This window comes from Balearica regulorum, chromosome 1 (genome assembly GCF_011004875.1).
Source record: "Balearica regulorum gibbericeps isolate bBalReg1 chromosome 1, bBalReg1.pri, whole genome shotgun sequence".
Taxonomy (NCBI): domain Eukaryota; kingdom Metazoa; phylum Chordata; class Aves; order Gruiformes; family Gruidae; genus Balearica; species Balearica regulorum.
The window spans coordinates 17,250,364-17,275,027 of NC_046184.1; the positions used below are offsets into that span (position 1 = coordinate 17,250,364).

Consider the following 24,664-nt stretch of genomic DNA (forward strand, 5'->3'; position numbering starts at 1 on the left):
GGGCGGGGCGCGGGGAGGAGGAGCCTGCCGGCGCGGGGCCGCGGCGGAGGCGCTGGCCGGGCGGCGGTGAGGGGCTTGGGGGTTACGGCGGCGACGACCAGGCCGGGCTGGGGAGGGCGGGCAGGAAGAGCCAGGCGCGGCCGCAGGCTTCCGTCGGCGCGGCCGCTGCCGAGCGGGAAGGGGTGAGGAGAGCGGCGGGCCGGGCCGGCGGGAGCGCGGCCTGCCTCCGACCGCGGAGCCCACACGCGTGGGGTTTCCCTTCTAGGAAGCGTTGAAAACCATATATGAATGATTGCGTGTTAATAAAATTGTGTTCTGTACGCAAGAGACGAGAGTGGGTGCGGTTCTGTGTAAATCGTTACTCCGGCAAACGCGGCTGCTGCTGCTGAGCGCTGCGGGCCCGGTTTGCGCCATCGGTGCCGAGATGGATTTAACGCATCGGCTGGAGCTGTTCCCCGACTGCAGCGTGACGCTCCTCCTCTTCAACCGCGTGAAAAATGCCGCTGCCCTCAGAAAAAAGGCCATGGAAGGATCCATCGAAGGAGCGTTAATAAACCCTGCAATGGTGAGTCAGTGCTTGTGCTGTGCTGCTCGTACTGTGTTAGGTTTGGAAGGCAGTGTGGAAATCCTCCTCCGTGGGAACTCTGTGAAAAACGACCAGTGCTTCTAATCGCCGTCACACGAGTTGCTATATACTTCTCTTTCTCTGCGTAAATGCTCCTCCTTTGATTTCATTACAGTGTCGTACAGCGTAAAGGGTCATCTGTGTAAGAGAAAGAGCCTTGGCAGGATTGGCCAAAACAATTTTCGTCTTGATTCACTTCACATCCTGCTTGGTGGAGCTATTTAAATCTACTTCATCTGTAAAATTTAGTACGAATTGCTTAATGCTGTCGCAAATCTACTATTTGGAGCTTTTGTTCTCATTTAAACCCATAACTAGTTTCTTTTTTTTTTTCTTTCTTTTTTTTTTTTTTTTTTTTGTTAGAATTAGGAAAGCAGTAGTTAGGGAAGGGGAAAAAAAGAGAATCTAATGTGGCAACTTATTGACAGAAGATTTACTGATGTGATTCTTTTTTTCAAAAGAGTTCAGTAACCTGATTGAGACAGCATAATCTTTCTTTTTATGTCAAGTACTACCCCACACAGGAAATAATCACATTGACTTTGGAAGAGCAAAAATTGCTAAATACTGTTTTGCTCACTTGTACGATTGCAGACTTAGGCTATCAAAATTAAGTGGTCAGGTTTTTTTCAGAGTTCAAAATAGTATGTTAAATTTCTGTTTAACTACTTCTATTGTGTTTTACAGATTGTAGATCCTTTTCAGATTCTTGTGGCGGCCAACAAAGCAGTTCATCTACACAAGATAGGTAAAATGAAGACTAGAAGCCTCTATGCAGAAATTATTTTCAGCCTCTCACCAAACAACAATGTAAGATTTACTGAACAAATGTGGGTTTTTTGCCAGAGAAGCTTGCTAAGATCCATGTAGGCAAACTAAATGTATGCATTCGCTTAACTGTTAACCTGGCTACTAATAGAAGTTACTGTTATTTTTAATAACCCTAATGTGCTGTTATCTCTTTTAACTTGTCAGAATTCCATTAATCTAAAACATATGTCAATTTATAGTCTTGGTTTATTTGACCCAGTAACTGAAAAGGTTGTTTATATGTAGTGAGAAAGTGACTCATAATATTTTGATATTTTTCATCTTTTCTTAGATTTCAGATGCATTTAAAAAGTTTGGCATTTCGGACGGTGACACAGCAGTACTCATTGTTCTGGTTGTGGACAGAGAAAAAAATGTAAATCTGGAAGATATAGCATCTCAGGTAGAAGGCCAACAGGTTTCTCTAGATGAACTCCCCCAACTAACAGACACTGCCAAAGTTAAAAAGGTACGTAGCCAAAAGAGACAACTGGTGTAGAGAAAAGGAATAGTGTATTTAGTTGTCTGATTAAATATCAATGGGCATAATTAACTTAGGGTCTGTGTTTCTTTAGCACAACTGGAAGCTTGTTTTAAGTGAACCTTTATTATTTCTTTCTTATAATTTTTTTTACTTGAAAAAAGTTCTGGTTGTCGCACCCTGACATCGCAAATTTAAAGTCTTCAAATTCTTAACTTTGTCAGGAAGTTGGAACATAAAAATAAATTCCAGATTGCTGCCTACCATTTAGGCACTTTCGTTTCTTGTTTTCTTGGGCAAATATCCATTTAATTAAAAATAAATTTTCAGTCCTGAACAGTTTCATAATCTTAAGCACATAAATAGTCCCAGCATGGGCGGCTGAAATAAAAATGTGTTGATTAGCTGCTAGGAGCTGTGTTAGGGCATGTGTGCTCTTAACAGATTACCATATGCTAGATAGGTATCTTGAAGCATATGTGTTTCACTTGATAAAACTCAAATAACTTAAATCATCTTGATTGTGATAATGTGAGTAATGATAGGAGACATGAATAAAATTGGACAAATCATAGCATATAACATGTGGAGCTAAAAGTGCTGCTCTCATTCAGTTTCTTAGCTTTCCTTCATGTCTTGCCTGGTTCCTCAGTCCCAATTTTGTCTTGCAGTCACAAGAATAATTTCCAATGTAAGAGCGGGAAATAGGGGGAAATCTTTTCTTATGTATGTATTTTTAGAAGATATGTGATCAATTTTTTTCTTCCTCATACAGTTTTTATGTTTTTCTTGTTCTTTTTTTCTGCAGATGTACAAAGTTACTCCGCAGGAAGAAGAAATCAGCACCTTATTGGATAGTATTGTTTGCAGAATGTCAACAAAAGATGTTTTATGAAAATGTGGAAATAAATATTTTTTTAAAGGAAAAAGATGGCTTTTTAAGATGTAAAAACACTTCATTCATCCTGTGTTTCAGAGAAAGCGGTGTAATACTGAGTAGTTCGGTGACATCTGAGCTTTAACCATAATGAGCAAGCTTGGAAATGGGGGTAATCTGAGCTGTGTTCTAAGCACAGAGAGCAATTCTGCCGTGCAAAGCAGAATTTGCCGTTGGCATTTCTGTCCATTTTCTTAATAATAAAAAAATCACTTTTGCCAGTATCTGAAGTTGTTCATAAACAGAAGGCTTGGAAATACTTTTCTCTTTCATCCAATGTTTTGCTAGTCCCAGATAGGATTCAAACATTGGAAATAATTTTTATTAACCCTCCCCTGATGCGTTTTGTTTTGGCACCCCTGATGGATGATACCCTTTTAACAATACTAGTGTCGGAAAAGGTGTCTCTATGGCACGAGGTATTGCTGATGGACTAGAAGAAGGAAAGTTTCCGTAAACTATCAGCAGCGCCTCTCTCTTTCTGCTGATGGGATGGAGCCGCTGCCCAGCCTTTGGGAACAAGAAGGGGCAGGAGGGGCACCGTGGCAGCCAGTGGTGGGGGCAGTGTGGAGCAAGGGCATCAGAGATGTGTAGAACAATGAATAAATTCGGTACGGATGATGTGTTAGCGCCTGACATTCTGATATCATCAGATGCAGCATACTGCTGAGGTACTGCTGTGTTGCTGTGGTACTTTAGTGTTGGTGCTAAAGGATAACGAGAGGTGTTTTTACTTTATAACGCTGGATTATGTGTGGTGATGCTGACTTCCTAGGGTCTGGTTCCAGGTACAGAATTCACAGAGAAGTTTGCACCATAGAGTTATACACTCAAATTGTTGGTATAAGTTACGCAGCATTCTGAAAGGATCATTGAACTTGTTTTGTTGAGCCAGTGTTAGGAAAGGCCCTCAAAGGAACTAGAAAGAGTATTGATTTCCTATAGTCACTGGGTCCAAAAGCACTGCGCAAGTATCATTTAATCACATGCTGGCATCCTGTTTAAGAAAACTTACTGGCCTAATTAGGTAGAAATCCATACTGCTTGTTATTGTTACGCTGTATCATTTTTCTGAGATGTGTATAAAACTGTGTAGCTCTCTGCATTTTTGTTTTTTTCCCTAACATTCTCTGAGAGATTATGATCTGTGTATTAACAAGATCTTTGGAAGAGTATGCCCCAGATTCTTACACATAGTGTTTGGGAAAACAAAATATACTTGGATGGAAAGGCAAGTTTGAGGTAAGAGGTGAAATGTTATCCACTACAGTAAACAGCAAACTGACATACAGACCTAGTATTGTCTGTGTTTCTGTATTTAATATGGAAATTCATAGCTTCTGTTTTGCACGTTTGGTTAATTTTTCTTCCCTCAATTAAAACAAAGCCATACAAATATTGTCCTTTTCTGACCAACCAAATCAATGGCAAAATACCACACTTCAGGTGTGTTACAGACTGGCTGCTACTCTCCCTTACTTCAAACTACATGAGAGGAAAAAAACCTATTGTAGTAATTAATTTCTTAAATTAAAGCCAAGATTTTAAAAAACAAAGGCTTAGTCTTTAACTTTCAATTCCACATTTAAACAAGCCTCTTTTTCAAGGGTGGAAATGGTCCCTGGTGATTTCATTGGAAATAATTGGGCTTTTTCCAAAGAAAAAACAGATCATGGCCTGAATGCAGAACTGTCAATGGTGACTCAAGAAATGGTTTATCACTGTGAAAGGATTTAGGTATTTGAAGCAAAAAATTTGCTTCCCCTAAATCCAGCCTTGCAACTTTTTAACTCTAGGCATCCAAATGTATGTTAGCAAAATCCTTAGGTACGTAAGTTTTTGTGACTGACTGGACTTGTTTTCCTTACAGCGCTGGGGTGCAGGATTTCCTAGTGCCTGTAAGGTTCACAGACTATGCTGTCCTGCATCTGCCACGTTGGATCAGCTCTGCTTTGCAGATCTAACTAAATATTTGCTAATATATAGAGACAAACTGCCTGAGGAGTTGAGACACTTACTTGAGGTATAGAGATTAATCTTCAAGTCAGGAGATTCTTTGTTTATGCATTTTGGAACAGAGTCAACTTCTCATGTGAATCACCACGCAGCCCTGTGGTAGAAGCATTATTATGACATCTGGGTTCATACCCTTCCTCTGAACTGTTGTAGCTGGAGATCTTTCAAGACCTAGTTTGAGGTCCCTTACAGCCCTGTTTTGTAGGATCTAGCGAATACTTGCCAAGTACCAAGGGAATGGCAAAGTTTATCAAAAGAAATGATTCAGGAGAAGTGGCTGTGCTGATTTCTTGATTTAAAGATGGTTTTACAGAATGTATTATCTTCTCTAAAGGGGACAGAGGCAGTAGTAAAAGATGGAGCTTGGAAGGGCTTGAGTCTTTTGAAATAAAATGTGCGTAACAACAATGTGAGAATGACCACGGAAAATAAAAGACTTGTTTTCCTTTTCTGACAGTCCATTTGGTACATGGAGTATATCATCAGGTTGGCTGGCCGAACTGCTGACATTGTTTTTGGTAGCTTAAAATAACAGCAGACAGCTTAAACCACAGCCTTTTTTGAACATGGTTAAAACATTGCTCTGGTCTGTTGAATATAAAAGAAATACTAATTCAAAGATCACTGCATAACAATTGATACACACGTTCCAAACTTGAGGTTTCCAGTTTCTAATACTTGTCAGTCTATTTCACTGGTGTAGAAACACTAAATAGTTTGTTACTGTTGACATGAGTTAAATTATTAAATTGTAATTTACTGTGAGACCTGAATAAGCTGTTTTCATGGGTGGATTTACTGGAAATGATTTTGGGAGCTGTAGCCTCCGTAGCATCATTCAGTCAGGCAGATGATTTGAGTCTGTTGGCAAGGAGAGATTTTGCCACTGCCCTGCAAGAGCACAGTGTTCCTCTAGTCCTAGGTGCATTATCTAACTGAATTCAACAATTTATTTACAAAAACTGGTAATAAATGTAGATTTTGTTGACCCTGCAAAGTTACACTTGTGTTTCTGAACACACTAAATAAATTTGGATCTATAATTTAACTGTCAATTAACCATTCCTGCTTTGCACTAAGGCAAAAGTTTGAGGAAAAAATGTATCATGGAATGATAGCATGGTTTGGAAGGGACCTTATATGTTAAATTTCATAGCTTAATATATTAGTTGAGGCATGCAGGCCAGTCCAGATGATATATTTTATAGCTTAAAATATTATTTGATGATACATTAAGTTGGTGTAACCATGAACCAACCTTTTCTATAAGGAGGTTGTGAAAGGTTCTCCTTCCTTACTTCACGCTGGCTCATCAAGTGTGTTGCGCTGTGCTTTGTCTGCCCACCCTTTTTTTCTGGTGGTAGCTGAAATTCCCAGATACCAGTACATGTTCTTCAAGAAAATAGATAATTTTGTCAATCAAGATGGACATTTGGATGTTTTCAAAGCACTTAATGTTCTACTGCTGTCTCTTCTGAACTTTCATACCTCATCTCCTCTATTGTAAGGTGAAAGAGAGGAAGGTGAAGCATTTCCAACACCTTATTTGGATCTCCATTGCTTCAGAAGCAGGATTATCCCTGTGGGATTTATAAAGTTGGGATCAATGATGATCCCATGATGAAGTGTGATGAGGTGGTTCCTTAACAAGGGTGTTTGTCTGAGTAGGGTAACACTGGCAGAGTGCTGTGTGGCTACGGGAAGACCGATTCCAGCACCCATGTCCGCCTGTTGAGAGCTGGCACGGGTGTGGGCTCCCCAGTTCAAGAAAGAGCTTGGAGAGAGTCCAGCGGAGGGCTACGAGGATGATGAGGGGACTGGAGCATCTCTCTGATGAGGAAAGGCTGAGAGAGCTGGGTCTGTTTAGTCTGGAGAAGAGAAGACTGAGAGGGCATCTCATCAATGCTTACAAATATCTAAGGGGTGGATGTCAAGAGGAAGGGGCCAGACTTTCTCAATGGTATTACCATTAAAAATGGTTAAAAATATGCAGATGCAAACCCCATATAAACTCTCTTCAGTAACTGAGATCAGAATTTGACTTGTTCAGAGCTCTTCCTTTGCCTGCAGGATAGCTGGCTTTATTTTTTTTTTTCTCCCCTACATTGCTGTGACATGGCAGATTACTTGCCTGTTTATAGTATATATTTTACCATGGATGGGGACAGGTAGTCTTAGCAGAGGTAGAGACTGGACAACTTAAGATCAAAAATAGAAAGCTGAGGTGGGTATATAAAACATTGACCAATAAATACATTAGATGAACTCTTCTTGCTAGCATATTGTGCTTAAGGTAAGTTTTACATACATGCAAAGGGTGATATGAACATGTTTACAGTGCAAACAGTTATATGTTATTCACAAAGTCACATTCTGTACATTGCCTATTAGATTGCTTCACAGGTTCAGTTCCACAAGTAGCAATAGTTAAAGCAGTTTCAAGTAAACTGTAATATGCTGGAACCATTTTTTTGTACCTTCTGGGTATGGATAACTGACACAAATAATCCTTTAAATATTTGACAAAGAATGCATATTGCTGCTATGAAGACGAATCCTTTCTTGACCAGGCTCCCCAAATTGCCATTAGGAGGATCATGACAATCACTGTGTAAAGGGTATGGACTGTAGCAAGATCATCTGCATGCTGGTGCTTGAACCCAGAAGTGCTGTGCCAATTCTCACTTTTGTTCCCATTGGTTTTCTGTCTGTGAGCACGGAGAGAATGTATCCTGCCATAACAAAAAGCAACATTAAGATTAAAAATGATTCTTTCTTATTAACAGTTCGATGATGTTTATAATGAAGTCCAGAGTGTGTATTGTATCATTGACTAGATTTGGGAAGAGCTCTTCAAACTGTATGGGGCTAATAAAGTAATTTCCATAATTGGGAATGCAAAACATTTACCAGCCATTTGGTATTTCTCTCCCACTGACAGGCAGAGAGACTGGGTATGGGCTTGTTAGAGGACACACAGTGCTCTTACTCTTCACTGTTGATACAGATTGGTTGTATGAGAAAAAACATACCCTTTCATTTTGCAATATTATGGAAGTGGCAGGGTTTAAAAAAAAAATTACCAGGTTCCAAAGCTTTAATCTGTGGGAATAAGCACAGCATGTGCTACGTGAGCTTCCCATCCTGCTCTGATTATGTGCTTCTATCTCTGCTTTTCAGAGGGGACTTCCCTCAGCAGTCTGTGTCAAGCTATTCATCAGCCAAAGATACCAGTCAGGAGAAAGTACACAGAAGGTACCTGCAGGATTCTCTGGAGTAACATTTTACATTGCTTTGCCACCTTTCCCAAATGGTTTGAAAGTAGAAGTGTCAGCCTCTGGTAACTGACCTCCAGTTATTGTTATCTCCACTGAAAACTGTCTGCTAAGCCCCACTGAGGATGTTTTGTTGGGTTTTTTAAGAGAAAAAAATGTTGAATGTCCACAATTCCATCTGAACTGGAATGCCAAAAGAAGATCAACCACCTTGTGATTTTCATCTAGCTTAGGAAGGGGTCTGAGAAGTATTAGATGTATTATAGCTCTGGTTCTTACATGTTCCTGCTGTTACTATCACAGAAGAGTAGGAGTTACCAAAAATGTTACCGTAGATACAGCTTACAAGTAAAGAGCTTTTAAACACAAATTATATTTATATACTTATGCACATTTGGAAGAGAGCTGTCAAAACTGATTTGTTAAAAATAAAAGACCAGGAAGTGCAATCTGCAAAAGGGAATTCATCAATAAAACAGAAGTTCTGCAGCTGAGACTTTACAGAAACTAATTGCAGAATTAGAAATACGCATTTAACATTCATATCAGGACAAGGGCTGCCTTCTGTCTTGTGTAACTGCAAGTCAAACAACACAGCTCATGGTCATCTGTCAGCATCCTGCTAAGACCACAAGAGGAATATTCTGTCAGTAGTTTGCTATCCTGTTCCTACCTGAGGGGAATGCAGTATGTGCAGCTTACCTCCTGGAAACATTCATGGCGTCTTGGTGATTGAGTTCCCAATGCGTCAGATTTCTTCTTGCAGAGAGGAAAAAGACCTTTTTTATCCTCTTGTTTCCTTGCACACAAGAGGAAAATCTTCACTCAGTACCATCAAAAAGAATCTTTCTTCCAAGCTCACCAACTTGACCAATGCTAATCTGGGAGTGCTTGATATGTGTCAATCAAAGTTCTCAAATAGCTGGTTTTCTAAAGCTGATTTTGACATAGTTCTTCAAGAAATTCCCTGGAGCAGCTCACAAGGCAAGTGATGAGTAATCCCAACGACTGGCTGCTTTTAGCTGCTGGGATCCCGTCTTATAAACAGTAGCTTGCTGCTAAAGTGTTGCCAAATTCATAGCAACACATGTAATGCACAGATGGAGGGTACTGGTGATGAAAAATGCGGGATGAGCTGTAACTTAGAACTACTTTCTATTAGATCACAGGCTATTTTGGGGTAAAACTTAGTTCCTTTCTATAACTGTAATTGCATTTAACTTGCCTGGAGTGAAATTTCAAGCCACCATGACTTAGATGTGCTTTAATATTCAAATATTTTTTATGAAAAAGTAGGTGCCTTCTTTAATAATCTGTTGACTTTTATAATGCAATCATATTCAATAAGCAGTATATCAGCACAAAATAAAGCATTTGGACATTTACATGTCACATACATCCTGTTCTTCCCTGACTACCCAGAGCCATGAATTAAAAAGAGGCTGTGCCAATGCTGAAGGTCTCCCAAAAGTTGGGCATTGCATGAGTAGCTGGGTTAACGGTGGCTTTAATGTAATAAATCCAATGTTCCAGCAACTATTTGTAGGGCTCATGAATATACAAATATAAATTCATAGTTTAGAAAAACAGGCCAAAGTCCTTCTTTCCCAAAACAAAATGTGAACATCATCTTGCATCATCTTTAAACTGCCAAAAAAAAAGTTCTCCTTCATTTAACCGTTACTTTAAGCTTATTGCCACATAAAATTACTGATAAATCTGAACTTGTAGTTCTGGTGCATTTCTAAAGGCTTTTGCCTTTGCTTCACATAGCATTTATGTTTTTACATAAATAAAATTGGTTCCTTTAGTTTTAGTAAAACAATAAGCAATTTCCAAATATGTCTTGGAATATCACTTACACTCCAGAAAATTAAGACTGAACTTGTTTACTCATACTCTCAGCTGTCTTTAAACTCTTTTCCATAAATAACATCTATAAAAAGAGCTATTTTAATTTGATCAACACTGACCATTTTACGGAAACTGAATGAGTCTCCATTTCCTTTAAGTGAACTTGTTACAAGACTAGTACATCAGTGTGCATTTCAATAGAAGTGCACATGCTGTTTACTTCTAATGGCTGTGTGAGTAAAACTCTCTCACTGGAACTAGTGGAGCTACTGTGGGTGTCATATCATTCTTCATTATTAGTAATATATTAAATACAGAAAAATAGAAATATTACAATGACTTGGAGGAAGAAATTGAGACATCAGTAAAGAATTATTAACTTGAATCTCTTCTAGTTTTTCAGACCTGATCCTGAGAATATAGGCAGTTACAACTTTTGGATTCTGTTTTCTGAAATAACATACAAAGTGGTAGATGCCACAATAAAAGCTGTACACTTAATTTTTCCTCTATGTTTTTAGGTTTTTTATACTTTTTTCCTACTTCAGTCCTAAGAGCTGTAGCACTTATAGGCTATTTGCCCCTTTCCCCATTAGTTTCATTTTAGTTTTCTGTTTCTAACTGATGTTTTCACTTTTTGACTGAACTAAGCAAAAGGAGGTATGTGCAAGCTTCATTTCAGAAGTGTGAGGTTGTTGGGTTTTGGTCATATAATACACTACTGAGATCTCCTAACTTTTATTCTTCTATCATAATTTTCTTTGTGGAAAATTATCCTTTATAATGTGCACGGCCCAGTTTTGTAAATACAGCCATGGACCATGGCTCAACTTACTGAAAAAAAATTGCTGTTGAGCTACTAGTGAAACATTCTATAGGCTAAAGCAATGCAAGAGAAAAACAATAAAAATGTAGAATTGAAATTGTTACATCAGTAATTCAAGGAGCCATGAGAAAAACACCACAGAGAACAGGTATAAAATCCTGAGATAAAAAGCTGGAAGACAGAAACTCTGTAATAATGAGGATTGGCCTGTTTTATGAGCAACAAAGCCTGACGCTTCCCCACATGACTGACCACAGGCAGCCAGGAGGGACTCCTGGGCTGATGAGGAGGGGAGAAAGGTGGGAGGTGAGCATGTTGATACTCAGCCTAGTAGCCTGTTTGTCCCAGCCATTTCATGTGCACGTTAGCCAATACATAGGATCCTTGCTATATACTCAAGTTGCATATATACTGCTTTCAAGGCTCCATGAAAGCTACCAAAGCATAAGTGCCCAAATAGAGAAAGGGTTACAAAATATTTTGTCTATATGAAAGTCTGCAGGTCATGATTAGCCATTCTTGTTCAGCTGCTACGTTCCAGTCCAGTGATTTAGTCATCCCGTAATACTTAGAATACATCACTCGACTGTAGTTTCTGAGGCAATGCATGTATTAGGAGACAACCCTTAGCACTGCACAGCATTAAATGGCAGAAGAAATGCGGAAGAGTGGTGTTTTCCTGGCATTTCTTACTAACATGGGTCTACTTTTAAAACCATTCTATCAGTCAGCCCATATTAGCTATCAATAGCTGGGACTGACATCCAGGAATCTTGCTATTCCTTATGTCAGCTTAGGAACAGGTACATATACCTTTTGGTGCTAGTTAAGTTATTAGGACAATCATATCTAGCAAAGGTGTGGAGGAAACAAAAGGCGTCCATCTGCGCCCTCCACCACAGCCCGCACGGCTGTGCCAGGCGTCACCCTGAGGCTCCGCACCTCAGCAGGGCCCTGAAGCCAAGTCCTTCAGTATTGCCGGGACGCTCTAGGCAGCTTTCCCTTCCCTTCCCCGGCCGCCGCCACCACGGCTGCCGAGGTCAGCCAGGCAAACCCGGCTCTGCAGCGACAGATGAAGCAGCGAGGCTGGAACCCGCACTACGGAGCGGAAAGCGCCACAGGCACGACCTGGCCTGCGAGGCCGAGGGAGCAGGGGAGGGCCGTGGCCCCGGACATGGCTGCCGGCAGCCATCCAGCCACAACGCTGGGCTCTGTGATGCTCCAGAGGCCCATCTCTTTGTACTACACCGTGAGTAATTATGTCTATTTAATCTGTTAAAAACTGGCCACGATAAGCGGGTGAGGCCCAGGGCGCTGCCGTTGGGGAGCCGCGGCCAACTACAAGCCCCAGAATGCCCTGGGTGTGTGTGTGGGGAGGGGGGGGGCCGTGTATCGTTCGAACCTGCCAATGAGGGCGCGCGGGGCGCGATTTCAAACGCCCAGGCGGCATCGCTGCGCTGCTTCGCGCTCGGCGGCCCCGCGGAGGTGAGCGGGGCGGTATCGGCCACTGGCTCGGCATCTCGGCGGACACAGCCGCTCCCCCCACGTAGCGGTGTCCGGAGGCCTTCCCCTGAGGCCCGGCTGCTGAGGGGCCTTGGCGATCGGCCTGGGCTCGCCTGAGGTGGGGCGGTGGGAGGTCGGCGGGCGGCTCCTCGCCCCTCGCGGGGCTCCGTGTGGCTTGTGAGCGGCTCCGCCGCTGGGGCGGGGGCGGGGGGGGCTCCCCTCGGCTGCGGTGGGCGCTGCTGAGCTGCCCCGTGGGGGACCGGTAGGCCCGTGCCCGGCGTTAATCCCTTCGGTGTGGCCGCGCCGCATGAGGTGCTGCTCCTGAGGGTCTCCTGGCTAACCTCTCGGCACAGCCTGAGCGGGTTGTGCTAAGGGAGGGACGAGACTACCTTTGCTCACAGGAAGCTCGTATTTATTTGATGGGTTTCTGTCCACAAGCAAAAGGCGCTGTCCTGAGCACAGCACGCGTTTCCTCTGCGGAGCAGAGATGTGCTGAGTCTCGGTTATGCCAGTCTCGAATTAGCGCTGTAAAAAGTATTTTCAGCCTGCGGGGTGGCAGTGTTCTGCTGCAGCTGTCTGGCCGTGCTGCCCGTTGCAGCTGTATTCTTACAAGGAGTTCCGTTGCTGAACACAGAGTTTGCATTAAGGAATTTCAGAAATCCTAGGCATTATGGCTGTATTAAAGGCTTTGTACAGAGGTGGCAACACTTAATTATGTATATGTCTCAGATAATTTGATAGCACGTTGGTGAGATGTGTGACATCCCATAAACCATGTTTGTGTGGCTATCCCAATACATAACATATAAGAGTCTTCAAAGGGAAGGTTTACCTCCTTGCTAATTTGGCAGTATCATAAAATTCTGTGACCTTATTGTTGTTGGTTTTTTTTTTTTTTTCCTCAAACCTGCTGCATAGCTAATTCTGTATTTTCCAGACGGTATGGAGGAAGGAAAAGAAATGGCAGCACGTTGCTCAAGTCATGCGATTGAAGAAAAACTGGATATTGACATGAGCCACGGTAGGTGGAGAATGTGTTGAGATAGTCTCCACCTGATGTATCCCTTATTAAAAGTTAAGACAGTTCAGATCAGTAGACCTCCTGTTTCTGCTTTATATCTTGTGCTGTGTACTTGTTTCCTTGCACAGGCTACTGGTGCCGGCTTCAGACTTACAAGCCTCCTCAAAAAGCTTGTGGAGGACTGGTGCTAGAGCATGTGTAGTAGTGACATGATGTTATCAACCTCTCTTTTATATATCTTATCTGAGCTCCTCCCTTTTCCTTATCTATCTGCTGCAGATTCAGTTAATATTTACTGTACGTATTAACTACCAGGAAAACTAATCTGGCTCCTGTTACTGTCCTGTAGTGGTCTGAACCGGAAAAGAACTGACTGATAGGACAACTGTCATATAGCTCTAGATTATATATTCTCACTTTTCTTGATTGGAGGCTGCTGATACCCTTCCCACAGTCAATCTCATGTTCCTATTATGGATGCTTAGAAATTAGCATTGAGATCTTTCATGATATTTGGGTATCTATCAGAATTATCATCATATTTGCAGTTGTACTTTCAATTTCTTTGACATAAAACATGGTTTTATTATTTTAATTATTTAAACTTGGTATCTAAAACTTCTTTGCCATCTGACATCAGCTTTACCAAATTGTCAAAGCATAATGCAATCATTTTTTTTGCAAATCCCCACTGTGACAAAATCCTTGTTGTTATAGTTTCAGACTTTCCTCTTCTGACTGATGAAAAGTTTGATTTTGACCTTTCACTCTCTCCAGGAAGGTAAGTGAAGGGGCTATAGGTAAATATACCTTTAAAATGGACACACGTAAGGTGCTGAGCTGACTTATTTTTATTCATAGTGGAAATGAAGATGAAGTTTTTGTTGGACCTTTGAGACACAAAGAAAAATGTATTGCTGTCAATATTGAAGCAAAACAACAGACTGAAAAAAAGAGCGCACTTGCTTCTGATGATAAACTCCTGTGGAGCCCACTTACAGGAGAGAAATTTGTGGAAATTTTCAAAGAAGCTCATTTGTTAGCACTGCAAATAGAGACTGGAAACAAGAGTGAACAGACTAAGATAAGCCAATCAGAAGAACGGGAAAACAAGATTATAGAAAAATTTGTGGAAGACTCAAAGTCAAAATTGAAAATACTGAGAAACCAAAATATAGACAAGAGTCCCAGGGTCGTTAAAAGGGAGACATACTGTGTGTGGGATAGCCCAGCATGTCAGCTGCCACCTTGTTTTCAGAAGGAATCAGATAAGCTTTTGTCAGATGATGAAACACATGGTTTTCATACTCCTCCAAACAGAAGCCCTGTTAAAATTCGTGTATCTCCTACAAAAATTGCCAGTTCTCCTCTGACACAAGAACAGAACACTGAAGAAAGAAATACGAAGACAACTGGCAAACTGCCAATGGCAAAACCTTCATCCACTGTTGGAAAAAGTGAATTGTTGACTATTGAAAAGGTAAAGACAGCTTCTGGGCAATGTTTCCTAAAACACACAAAAGCCATGTTTAAAGAAGTGTTTAAACTGTCTAGAAGCTTTTATTTTTAAAAGTAAACTTTAATCTTCTGATGTTTCTCTACCTCAGGAGATCCTTAGGCAGGAAACATCATATATAAGAAAGAAAAGTCAGGGCAGATACTATGGTATAGTAGCCAACTAATTTATCTATTATGACATTGTAGAGCATCTGCAGGCAAATTTCTTTTCCATTGTATTCTGGTTTTATGAATACCATCATTCCTGGCTTCTGTTTAAACACTGTTTTGTTGCTGGTAAAATTACTACACTGTTCTTGATGACTTAATGTGCAAAAAATGGCTTTGTTTACTGTTAACCCTTGTCAACGGAGGTGTGCGTGGGGGAACCCTGCAATTATTTTGATAGGACAAGAGAATCTTTTAGCTCTAATTCTGTCCACAACTTGTCTCAATCATGAAAAGCACTGATTAATGATGTTACATTTAGGATGTGGCTATATGACCAACTGAAAATGTATTCTACGACAGCAAGGAAACAGTTGTGTTGATGACCTTGTGTGCATAAATCCCAGTCTCTAGATATTCTATCTTCTGGATTTTATTGCTCTATACCTTATGGCTTAGGCTCCAGTATGTACTGCAGATTTTACTGAAAATGTGATATTGGCTCCTTGGGAACCATCACCTATAGAAAATAGGAGATCCTTTGATTCCTTTGTGGTATAAGTCTCTTCTTGATTTGGGGTGCTATGAGAAAAAAAGCACAGTCTTAATGCTTTAAATAGCCAAATTGTACCCCACTGTTTCAATAGTTTAAACACTGTTTAAATGTTCGGATGATGCAGTCTAATGTAATGTCTCATCTTTTGGAAAACTAGAGTAAAGCAGAAGAGTATGAATTAAATGGAGATCTCACAGCTGTAAGGAACAGCTGTTAACTATATGTAGGTGAACATGATTATAAGAAATTTGTGCTGCTGAATTGTTGTTGCAGAACTGTCTTTAGGATGATGTCCAACATCTGGGTTCAAGCATGTTCTAGTACTTAGCAAATACACTCACTAGACTAAACTATATTAGCCTAAAGACTAAGGACTTGATTAGGTTCAAAGGCTTCTTCATTGCCTGTTATCTTTGTTTCTTAACAAAATCAATTTGTGTAAAAAGCTTATAGTGGTTTCTAGAAACACTAGTAGCTTTTAAAATGTTGCATTGAAATTTGCAGCCTAAACCAGGAAAACATACCAGTATTTCTACAAAAAGAGACTTGAACAGCATGGGATCATCTGAAGATACTTCTGATAAATCTAGTGCTGCTTCAGATGTCTTTGAGTCTTCGTTCAGTGGCAGTTCCTCAGTGCAAGATAAAAAAGCCCTTCCTGCACCAAGTAAGGTAATGGCAAGCATTCTTAATATGAAAATAATTTTTGTGATGTTCTGATAAAAATAAAAAAAGCTGAATATAGTTTACTTCCTAATTTAAAGCTGTATTGCTGTGTACAATGGTTTTAAGGAAGAGTAGTGTCTGTTCTGTAATTGCCATTCTTGAATGTGTGTTCTAAGTCTGTAACACGGTGAACATACTTAAGAGCAACTATATATGTGTTGGATTAACAAGCATTACTTTTGTAAAACTCTAGCTGCAGGGAAGTAATCAGCAATTTTCTGCAAGAAACAAAGTTTTTGATGTGTGTAGCTAACTATACCACATGAAAAGGTTGCCCTAACTTCTATGAAGGTAGACTACCTATAGCTGTCAGGAGTTGTTTTGAAGCTTTAGACACCTACTTCCATGCTGCATGCCACTTCACAGGATCACAGAATGGTTGATGTTGGGAGGGACCTCTGGAGGGCATCTGGTCCAACTGCCTGCTCAAGCAGGGCCACCTAGAGTTAGTTGCCCAGGACCATGGCTTTTGAATATTTCTAAGAATGGAGACTTGACAACCCTTCCAGGCAACCTGTGCCAGTGTTCAGTGACCCTTGCAGTAAAAAAAAAAAGTGGGTTTGGTGTTCAGAAGGAACCTTCTGTGTGTCAGTCTGTGCCCATTGCCTGTGGTCCTGTCACTGGGCACCAATGGACACTGTCAGATATTTGTATATATTGATGAAAGCCACCCTGAGCCTTCTTTTCTCTAGGCTGAACAGTCCCAGCTCTCTAAACCTTTTATCAGATGGGAGATACTCCAGTCCCTTAATCATCTTCATGGCCCTTTTAGGCTCTTCCAGTAGCTCCAAATTGCTCTTGTACTGGGGAGCCTGGAACTGGACACAGATTTTCAGGTGTGGCCTCCCCAGTGGTAAGCAGAGGGGAAGGATCACCTCCCTTGTCCTGCTGGCAATGTTCCTCCTAATGCAGCCCAGGATACCTTTAGCATTCTTTGCTGCAAGGACACATTGCTGGCTCATGTTCAACTTGTCCACCAGCTTTCCTTTTTCTGCAAAGCTGCTTTCCAGCTGATCAGTGCCCGGCATATACTGGTGCCTGGAGTTACTCCTTTTATTCTTTAATCCATTTAAGTCTATACTCAAGTTTGTGGCAGGAGTAAAAATAACAGTCCACCTATTAGATCTGATGTTCTAGTTCTCTGTAATGATGCAGATATAATAAACTGTTTCTCAGAAAATTCACTTTTTAAACTGTACTCTAAGGAAGGAATTTCTCTAAAATTCACAAATAGAAAGCTATAATACCAATAAAAAGCATGCCAAAATAGCGTGTTAAATAGTTGTGGTTTTTTCTTTTGAATAAACTAAATTTTCTTATTCAGCCTGGCTTAAAGAAGATAACACATCTGAAACTTCCTGGTGTTGCCAGTGGTGTCACAAGAAAGACTACTTCATCTTCTTCATCATCAATTTCCAGCATGAACTCAAGTCTGAACTCAAGTTTACCCATTTCTCCCATAGGAAAAAATGGTAATCATTCTTACTACAGATTTGTGCCACAAATCAATTTTGAAGTAGCTAAGCATGTTTGGGACTGTGGGTTTGGATATGTTTTAGTGGTGTCCAGTAAGAAAGGTTTTAAGTGGAGAATAAAATTTTGTAGGCTGGCCCAATAAATCCCTGTGGACTAATGATAAATCTTACACTTCTGTCACTTGTAAAAACTGGATTCATGTAAGCCTGATGCCTACGTGAGAGGGCCTGACACAGCTAGAAAGTAAGCAATGCCTCAGGAAACCTGTTTTTGGTTTTTTTTTTTGTACATGATCATCTGTATTATAGCCAAGTATGTAAGCTTCTGAATGATGTAAGTTTGTCTAACTTGAATTAAAAAAAAAAAAAAAACCAACAACCAAACAAAAAAAGGTGGAAGGCCTAGTTCTGAGTTTCTGTAAGTGTGATAAAAAGATAAACTTTACTCAAGCAGATTAAAAAAAACTCTGGGGAGATAACTGAATACAACTAAGAGGCTTATACTGTAATGTATTGTCTATTATACTATAATAAGGCATCAATTTAACCCTTTCAGTAAGCCTCAAAGTATCAGGAAAATGGTCTCCTAAAAATACTGACAGATGTAAGCACCACTGTTCTTGTAGATCTATCAAGATACCAAGTTACTGCAAATTTTTATTTTTCTACTTTGTTTCTGGATGGATAATAATATATCAGTAAAAGTTAAAGCTTAATAAGAATTACTTTATATGATAGAAGTGTCTAGTCAAGATTCGTCCTATTAATGAAAGTAACCTACAGACTGAAAGTAAGAACCTTAGAGAAAACTGAGAAAAGCACTTTGGGGTAGTTCATCCTGTGGTGTTAATCAGTGTAACTTGAACTGTTACCTTCTTAATGCCTGCTTAAGGAACAACCAACTATGTATGCTGGGAGAAAATGTTGAAAATGTAACTTGAATCTGCAAGCTGTTTTGGCATTTCTTGAAGAATATTCTTTGACTTGATTGCAGTAATTCAGGAATTTGGTGAGGAGACTTTCTAAAACAAAACTACTGGAGAATTCAGGGAGTAAGTTTTAGTAGTTGTAAGTGTTCTCCTTAAACTTGAGTTGCTTGAATATGTATTTAAATGCTGTAAATTACTCATTTTCTTTCCTGTGAGAGCATAATTATTCTGCTTAGTCAAGAAATTACCAGTAAGTGATGATTCAGAAGTATAATTTAACTTTCTATTTCAGGAAAATCAAGCATGTCTTCAAAAGCTAGTGTGAGCGGCTCTAAGCTTTCATCTAGTACAAGCAGGCTGGCCTTTGTCAGACCTACTAGCGTAGGTCTGACCTCATCTCTGCAGGCTGCCAATGCTGAGAAATCAAGGAAGCAAGCAAGATCAGCTAGTACTCCCAAAATACCTAGTGTTGTAAGCCTGGCTAAGTCTTTGGCTTCTGCAACATCATCTGAGGCTGTAGGCAGTGGAATTCAGAGGCTGAGCTCTGTTCCCAATCTGCAGAAGCTATGTCAGCAGAATAAAGATGGAAGTGCAACAAGAGGAAACCCGTGTCCAAAGCCCAGGGCTAGAGTTTTGTCTGTTCCTACAAGTCAAACTAAGGTTCCAGTGAAGACTGGAGGTAAGCATGTACTTTACATGACTTGTCTTCTAGCTTGGCTATTAAAAGCCAGTGGTACCTTGAATGCTTGTTATTTGTTTCATTACACTTCTGTCTGCCTCTTGGAAGGAATTAGTATTTTAACTGAAAGGTATCTGTGTGGATAGCAATTAACAAATCTTTTCTTTTTAGATACACCACTAAACAAATCGGCACCAAAAGCAACACCATCTCTTGGATTAACATTTTATGGCACACCTAGAAGGTAGGGCTTAACTGAAAATTGAATGTGCTGAGGCATACTTCTAAGAATGCAACATTGCTGGGTGTTGCAACAATCTTTAGAAGTTCTAACTTCATTGCCTACCCTCCAGGTTGGCTGTGTTAATGCCTATTGGAACTCATTTAAGAAAAACCAACCACCACCACCTCTCCTTCAGAAGAAGAGGGTTTTCTTTGCAGTGCTAAATCATCATTAATAAAAATATTCTTCTGAAGTAAAGCCCTTGCTATGCTGTGATTATCAACTTCATGATGATTACCATTTCCTTACTGACCAAAGGGAAACTGATTTCTATTGGTTTGTAGAATAGCTTGAATAAAACTGTTTCTAGATGCTTTTGGCTAATGCCTGTTTATTTTTTTTAGTGCCATGGCAGTCAGCACTCCTGTGAAAGCCTCAGAAGGTGGGATCTTTCAGAATTCTTGTTTTCCTGAAAGGTCCATCTCCATGACTCCTGCCAGTCTGAAACGGTCTGGCTTACCTACACCTGTTCGTCGTATATCAGGACTTCCAGTAGCAACTCCTAAAACTGCACCAAGAATGGCATTTTCTCCATGTGCTGCATCTTTTTGCCAAAGTTCCAGCTTTTCTACCAAAAAGACTCTTACAGCTGGGTAAGGCAGAAACCTCCATATATGAAATGAGTATTGTAGGCATACTGCCTCTAAATGAATTTTAATGATGACTTTCAGGTTTCAAGGACCTCTGCTAAATGTTAGAGTAAAGCATTTGAGCATAGATGCTGTATAAGCCTAATACAGATTTATATCTTGTGACTAGTAAAATATGATAGGCCTTACTGAGATGATTCAATATCTAACATTAAAGAATTAGAATCTCTAATAGGAAGTTATCTGTATTTCTTGAGCTAGCAGACAACTTAAGACTTCTGTCTGATGCTCTGACTGAAAACAGATTTGATGTTGACGTTATTTTGCTGTTGCCTTCTGATGAAGGGAAGTAGCTGGTTAAAATGCATATTACTCTAACTTTGTTTTATACTGTTGCCAACACTTCTGTAAAATTATACTTTGTTAAAGCATCAGTCAAAAAGCCAAGGATTTAGTTGACTGAACTTTAGTTTCTGAGCAGGTTTACCTGTGTTTCATTTGAAACAATTGCTTGCAGAATGGGTGAATCCTACACTGTTGTTGTTTTCTGTGACAATAATTATAATGTTGCTGCCTTCATATTGTCAGCCCAACATCTCACAAGTGCCATACATATGTATGCAGGCTTGGTTCATGGTTGGTGGAGGTGAACAGTATTAAAGCAGGAATGATTCATGGCTAGAAAACTCTTCCTGTATGTCATGTTACTTAGGCTACGTGTCCAAAATAGTCTTTTCTCTCAGGGAAACAATTACTCTCTACAATGATTTTATCATATTAATGAGATTACAACTCCTGGTCCTCCAACTGGTGTCAGTACCTCCTGTCAGCAGGTACTGAAGTGGGTTGCTCAGTGATATGCAATATCAGTACTTTGCTAGTTGTTTCTTCAAAGTCTAAAATACCCAAATCCCATGTGTGAAATTAGGAAGTTTATGTAAATTTAAGATTAAATTCTTCATCATTCTGAAGTCATTAGCTCTTTTTTGCATGAGTAGGCTATAAACTTATTGCAGCATGAAATATTTTATATTTTGCAGGTAACTAGCATACTTTTAGATGAAAGTATGGGAAATCTTTGGTAATTAAAACTTGGGGTAAAAAAGGAGAAAATGAGGTTAGGGCATTGGCTTGTCTGTCCTTAGAAGTTCATGCTAATTAAAGAACTCAGTTATTGCCAATGCTCTTTTCCCTAGTTCTAAACAGACAAAAGAGACTAAGACACAGATATCTTCTTCAGAAGATGATATATCTCCTCCACCTGTGCTACCTCTTGCACTTAACTTCTCACCAGAAAAAACTGCTACAGAAGTAATAGAAAATGAATTAAGAGATGCTGAAGTACAGAGTCAGCTGGCTGAAGAGAAACAAACAGAGGTAAGAAATGAAATACATTTTTCTACAGAACTACTAAGTAAACTGCTTGAAAATAAATTACTTCGAGAGGAAGGATAAGTAGGAAAACCACCTCAGTATACACAAAGTTAAAATGGATTAACTCTAAGCCTGTGCACCCTCTAGTGCCTATTTTTAACACTGAACATCTGTCCAGTGTTTCCACTAAGTTTGTTCCCATCTCAAAGCAGGATGGTCAAATACTTGTGGATTTCATATTAAACTTCCATTTCTGGATAAGTGCTGTGAAATCCCTGTGGATTTGATTGGAAAAGCAGTGTCACAGGGTGGTTCCTGCCTTTATTGCAGCCATATCCCCTTTTGAGAAAGGAAAAAAAAAATGAACTGCTGTAGCTAAACTCAATCACCTAACAGCAGTGCAAATCTGGATACAATGAGTGAGAATTAAACCCCAAAGCCCACATAGCAGTAAACTTAGTTAAGTGTCAGGTACTTAGTCCAGTGAACAATCCCCCCCCCCCCCCCAAGAATCTACTGATTTTACGCTTAAAGCTGGCACTCCACAGGCATTTAGGAGAAAGGACTGAATTGATAGTTCTGAAGCATTAACCTGTCAAAGTGGCTACTGATTTACAAATATTCAGGTGTAGAATAATCTGTAGATTAATTATTTGATGTTATTGCATCAGTATCATTAAGTGTCAAGCTTACTTGATGACACTAAGTATCTGTTATAGAATTGCTTAGCACCTGTATAGAGTAGTTAAATTGAACAAAAGTATAAGTAAAGTTTGGAGCTCTACAGAATAGTTTATATGGATAAATACCATTGCACAATAATTGTAATCAAGTCATCTAAATATTAAGAGAGTTATAACTCTTCTGTTTGAAATTCGACTTAACTCTGTTTTTAAGTTAATTGCTTTATGCCCCAAGGAGCTCTCTTGCTTTTTCTCACTGCATTTTCCCTGTTTGTGATGCTAGCCATTGGCAGAGCAAGAGCTGAGATTTTTACACTCCGTGCAAACAAACCTGCATAAAAATACCCAATCTATAAATTAAGCCTGTCCTGTGATTATGGCAGCTGTATAAGCTAAATTGACTGCCTAAATATTTATGAAGGAAGCATAGAGAACAGAGAGGAAAACCTGAACTACTACTTTTTTTTTTTTTTTAAGGCCTTACTGGTAGATATTGGAGAAGACAAATCTCTTCTACACGCTTTGGAATGTGAAAGTAGACCTCTGATTGACCTTTCCAATACTCCCGAAGTGAATAAGATTATTCCTCTAAAGCCTACCTTCTCAGGGCAGGTAAAGGTAAGTTTTATATTCAAGTGCAAATACGCTAGCAAGAAAATGTCAACTGGCTGCATAATTTGTCTGCATAATACTGTAAGAATTATTTAATATTAGCTCAATATGTTCAATACAATACTACACACTAAGGTGCTTTTAAGTAAAGAGAACATAATGCTTAAAATCAAACAATGTGCCCTAAACTAGAGCTCAGTGAACAATCTGCAAATAGGAAAAGGAGGAGGATGCAGAAAGAGCATAATGCTTAAAGCAGTTGTTAAAGAATGAAACTGTTCTGAAGCAGGAAGTGAATGCTGCCTTCAGTAGTATAGGTATGCTGGTTTCCTTTTTTTGTACATTTTCAGTTCTTGGCAGCAGCTCATTTTCAGCAAAACAGCAAGGCTGTCTCTCCTGTTTAACTCCTTTCCTAATCCCCTCCCTTAGATGAAAGATGTGCATTGGGATCTATTCTAAATTTGACAAGTGTTTCTGGGCAAGTGTCTTTTATACGCTAGTGGCTTGAAGGTAGATGCCTTTAGATATTGTCAGATGAACGGTGGTAACTATGAGGATGTTTGATATTAGATGTAGTTGGGATCAATTTAATACTGGCTCCTTCAAAATATCTTAAAAGAGGATCAGGGAAGTCTGACTTCTGGGGGCACGTTCAGAGGAGTTCAGAAGTGCTCTACCCTGCCTGGCTGACAGTGTCACTTGAATAGGCATAGTAGTGAAACTTAGGAAAGCCTTTTAGGCTTTTAAAGTGAGTGTGTACAGGCAATAACCATCTTGTGAGAAGCTTGTGCTTGTCTAAGAATGAGCTAGATGTTTAAAAACCTGAACCTAAAAGCTTGAGTGTGGTGCTTGTATCTGTCTTCGGGGAACTAATGGGAATCCTAAACACAAAATACTTGAGAAGACAATGTTAGAGATCAGTGCTGCTAGTGGTTATGTACAACAGCTGACTACAATAGCTAAATTTTATTGTTTTTTCTTTCAGCTAATTGATTTGAGTTCGCCTCTTATCACTCTGAGTCCTGATATAAACAAAGAAAATCTGGATTCCCCTCTACTCAAATTCTGAACTTGAGTTGAAATGAAGAATTCTTGACGTCTATGATCTTTACAGTGTTTAGGTGTTGCTCTTCACTCATACAGTTTTAAGATGGCTATAGATTATCTGATTAATACAATAGAATTGTAACAGTATTGATATCATCAAACCAAGTCTGATTAATGGTTTTGTTCACGGATGTGCTGCAATGGATGTATTTAAACTGTGTTGCCCTAAGGCGAAAAGGGATATTCTCTGTATTGGAAGCCTGTCCCTATTTCCTACCAATTGTCCTTTGATTCCTTATCCCCTATGTGCAACAGAGATTTAATTTAAAATAAATGAGTTTAACAAACTGTCGTACAAAACATCAACCTTTTATTACAGGCTTTGGTTAGACTAGTGTTTCACTAACAAATGTTAATATGTAGGTAAAGCTAGTGGACTTCAGGGTGGTTTTTCATACAAAAGTGGAGCAAGTTTGGAAAGAAATATTTTACTGTTGAATACTAGTGGAATACACTGACAGCAACAGCTGAATTTGTGTGATTCAAAGGAGAAGGCAACAGCTTGTTACTGCCAGATGGTTTAGTCTTGACATTTGAAGGTTAGACTTGAACTTTCTCACTCTCAAAGAATAGACAAATGCTTTCTTAACTGAATTTGCCACACTTGGATAATACGTGGAGATTTTAAATACAGGGA

General features: G+C 39.8%; 2 protein-coding genes and 1 long non-coding RNA gene across 5 annotated transcripts; 2 read left to right on the forward strand and 1 right to left on the reverse strand.

Annotated features, from left to right (window-relative positions):
• Positions 1 to 16: 16 nt before the first annotated feature.
• On the forward strand, positions 17 to 2,845 carry TPRKB (TP53RK binding protein). Of its 2 annotated transcripts, none has more exons than XM_075742318.1 (5): positions 17 to 66; positions 327 to 565; positions 1,313 to 1,435; positions 1,728 to 1,904; positions 2,725 to 2,845. In XM_075742318.1, exons 2-5 carry the CDS (start codon positions 425 to 427, stop codon positions 2,809 to 2,811), a joined length of 528 nt encoding a protein of 175 aa, XP_075598433.1. In that variant the 5' UTR covers positions 17 to 66; positions 327 to 424; the 3' UTR covers positions 2,812 to 2,845. The 2 variants fall into 2 exon arrangements, with proteins under 2 accessions (XP_075598433.1, XP_075598424.1); XM_075742309.1 differs by having other exon boundaries at positions 57 to 182.
• A 2,434-nt stretch (positions 2,846 to 5,279) lies between these two features.
• Positions 5,280 to 9,158, reverse strand: LOC142599926 (uncharacterized). Its single transcript, XR_012833416.1, has 2 exons — positions 8,847 to 9,158; positions 5,280 to 7,601 (listed from the first exon to the last, which is right to left on the reverse strand). It is a non-coding gene; the product is annotated as an uncharacterized LOC142599926 (long non-coding RNA).
• Positions 9,159 to 12,203: 3,045 nt separating this feature from the next.
• On the forward strand, positions 12,204 to 24,315 carry GTSE1 (G2 and S-phase expressed 1). Of its 2 annotated transcripts, none has more exons than XM_075742279.1 (12): positions 12,204 to 12,309; positions 13,265 to 13,348; positions 14,066 to 14,129; positions 14,210 to 14,828; positions 16,074 to 16,241; positions 17,620 to 17,767; positions 18,992 to 19,378; positions 19,550 to 19,622; positions 20,006 to 20,254; positions 21,448 to 21,628; positions 22,786 to 22,926; positions 23,906 to 24,315. In XM_075742279.1, the coding sequence occupies exons 2-12, from the start codon at positions 13,270 to 13,272 to the stop codon at positions 23,987 to 23,989; spliced, it is 2,193 nt and encodes a 730-aa protein (XP_075598394.1). In that variant the 5' UTR covers positions 12,204 to 12,309; positions 13,265 to 13,269; the 3' UTR covers positions 23,990 to 24,315. The 2 variants fall into 2 exon arrangements, with proteins under 2 accessions (XP_075598394.1, XP_075598403.1); XM_075742288.1 differs by lacking the exon at positions 12,204 to 12,309 and adding an exon at positions 12,316 to 12,445 and having other exon boundaries at positions 23,906 to 24,105.
• Positions 24,316 to 24,664: the final 349 nt, after the last annotated feature.